General features: G+C 44.5%; 1 protein-coding gene across 5 annotated transcripts in view; it reads right to left on the bottom strand.

Moving 5' to 3' along the window:
• Nucleotides 1-249: 249 nt before the first annotated feature.
• Nucleotides 250-2,019, bottom strand: part of CLASP1 (cytoplasmic linker associated protein 1) — a 169,814-nt gene continuing 168,044 nt past the window's right edge. For all 5 annotated transcript variants that reach the window (XM_018558092.1, XM_018558094.1, XM_018558095.1 and 2 more), the window contains one exon: nucleotides 250-838. In XM_018558092.1, the coding sequence (XP_018413594.1) occupies nucleotides 752-838 (87 nt within the window). In that variant the 3' untranslated portion in view covers nucleotides 250-751. The remainder of the gene's footprint in view (nucleotides 839-2,019) is intronic.

Genomic DNA, 2,019 nt, shown 5'->3' with positions numbered 1-2,019 from the left:
GGGTGCGGGCGACAGCATGGTTGGAAATGGGAGAGAGAGAGGAAAACAAAACCCAATAAATCTGATATTTAAATAACAACATCTTGTCCACTCGCTGAATGTGAAACAGTTTTAATGTATGTAGCTAAACACTGCGTAGCCGGGTCCCTCTTAAGCGGGATATTACCAGCAGCTGTAAAATTAGTTTGCTGAATATTTACAACATAAAAACAGCAAAACAGGGAAAAGGAAAAAAAATAGATTTTTTTAGAGTGCAAACTTTAGGCCGCCTGCAAATTCTAAAGCCAACATATTTCAAATGCTAAATGTCTGGCTTTCATGTAGGATAATTTTGTCTTACCACTGAGTCACAATTTCCCTCTACATTCAATTCCCAAAAAAAAATTCACATACATTTTAAATAAAATACTGATTGCAACAAATATTGGGAGGTGCGGTTGCAGAAAGGCATGAGGCACTGCTGTTCGCTTCTTCACCCCGCAGCTCTGGAGGAGGGGCAGTTTATTTATTTTTGTTTTTAGGAAATCCTAGCAAATGGACAAGAGATACACCATTATCTTGACTAATGAAACCCCTTCAGCTCTGGAGCTCTGTAAAACCTCGTCGGCTCCTCCAAAGATGAAGTTGTCGTTTGTATTAGTGTTAATAATATTGAATGGCCCGCCACTGGACACGTCCCCTCTGTGTGGAAGGTGCCGGCGTGCGCTCTGCTGCCGATCTCTAAAAGTCGCCCGAGGATGCGATCTGCTCCCTAACTGTGCGTGGAAACATCCGATGAGGAGCTGCTGTTGCTGTTCGTCGTCTGCGCTCTTTTTATGTACAAATTTAGAAGTTTCATCTGGGAGGGAAAATAGAAAAAATAAAAGTAGTCAGGAGACGAGGTTTCCTAAGCTAAAATAATACATTGCTCCCGCCTTCCGCCCTTCCCTCCTAAACTCCTTCTCACTAAAAATTGCACTGTGATATTTTTTCCTTGACACAACTTATTGTGCCCCGACTGTTAAAAGGAGAACGTACATGTGCGTAAATGCCTGCACTATATGCAATCCCAGAATGCATCATTCGTAATAGAAATTTTAACGAACTGTATGAGCGAACGTGCGTAAAATACGCAGAAATACGCAGCCCGGACGCATCTCGGTTCCATTTTTTTTGCACATGTTTACGCTACGCAAATATATGTCCCCGTACGCAGCTATGTGTATGGAGCCATTTATTTGCATATGGTACAATACGCGCGGTAGTGTGAATGAAGAGTTGACCAGGAAAGCTTTTTATTGCAGAAGAGAAATACTAGAAGGAGGAATTTATAAAGACTGCAGCAGACATAATCTGGAGAATCTGTACATGGAAACCAATCAGCTTCCATTTTCAAAGCCTTACTGAACAAATTGAAGACGGAAGCTGATTGGTTCCTGTGCACAGCTGCTCCTGTTTAGGCTTCTTCTGCAATAAAGGTTTCTGACCTGCCCGTTCACAATCCTCGTGACAGCGAATAATTAACTGCACATTTGTAGCTCAGTGTACAATTTCAACATCTGCCAGTATAAAGCTGGCCATACACTCTGCGGTGATTGTCGATTTCCTTCGTGCCGTCATTGAACCCTCGTTCCATTTACGCTCGAATACCCCATCAGGCAGAGACAAATGTCGATTTCCATAATCGTTTGTTAGCAATACTAACTCGAGTTTCTATCGATCGACAGAACGGATTTTCCTTCGTAAATCGACAGGTGTATGGGCACCTTAAAAGGAGAACTATGGGGTCAAGTCTTTTCCCCATAGTTCTCCTTAGGGTAACGGGAGGACACAAACTAGCGTCCTCCCGTCACCCTAGGCTCAGTATATAGGGAGCTACAGCTCATTGTATACCGAGATGCCGCAGCTGAAGCGGATCCCGACAATTGTGCCGGGATCCGCCCAGCTGCGTGACTGACAGCTGGCTCTGCCTATCTAGAGGCAGAGCCAGCTGTACCCGCCCCCTCCCCCGTCCGTTCGGCCAGTCAGCGCTGGCGGATC

Source organism: Nanorana parkeri, unplaced genomic scaffold (genome assembly GCF_000935625.1).
Source record: "Nanorana parkeri isolate BGI_ZX_2015 unplaced genomic scaffold, ASM93562v1 scaffold320, whole genome shotgun sequence".
NCBI lineage: Eukaryota > Metazoa > Chordata > Amphibia > Anura > Dicroglossidae > Nanorana > Nanorana parkeri.
This window is presented reverse-complemented; position numbering and strand designations above follow the sequence as displayed.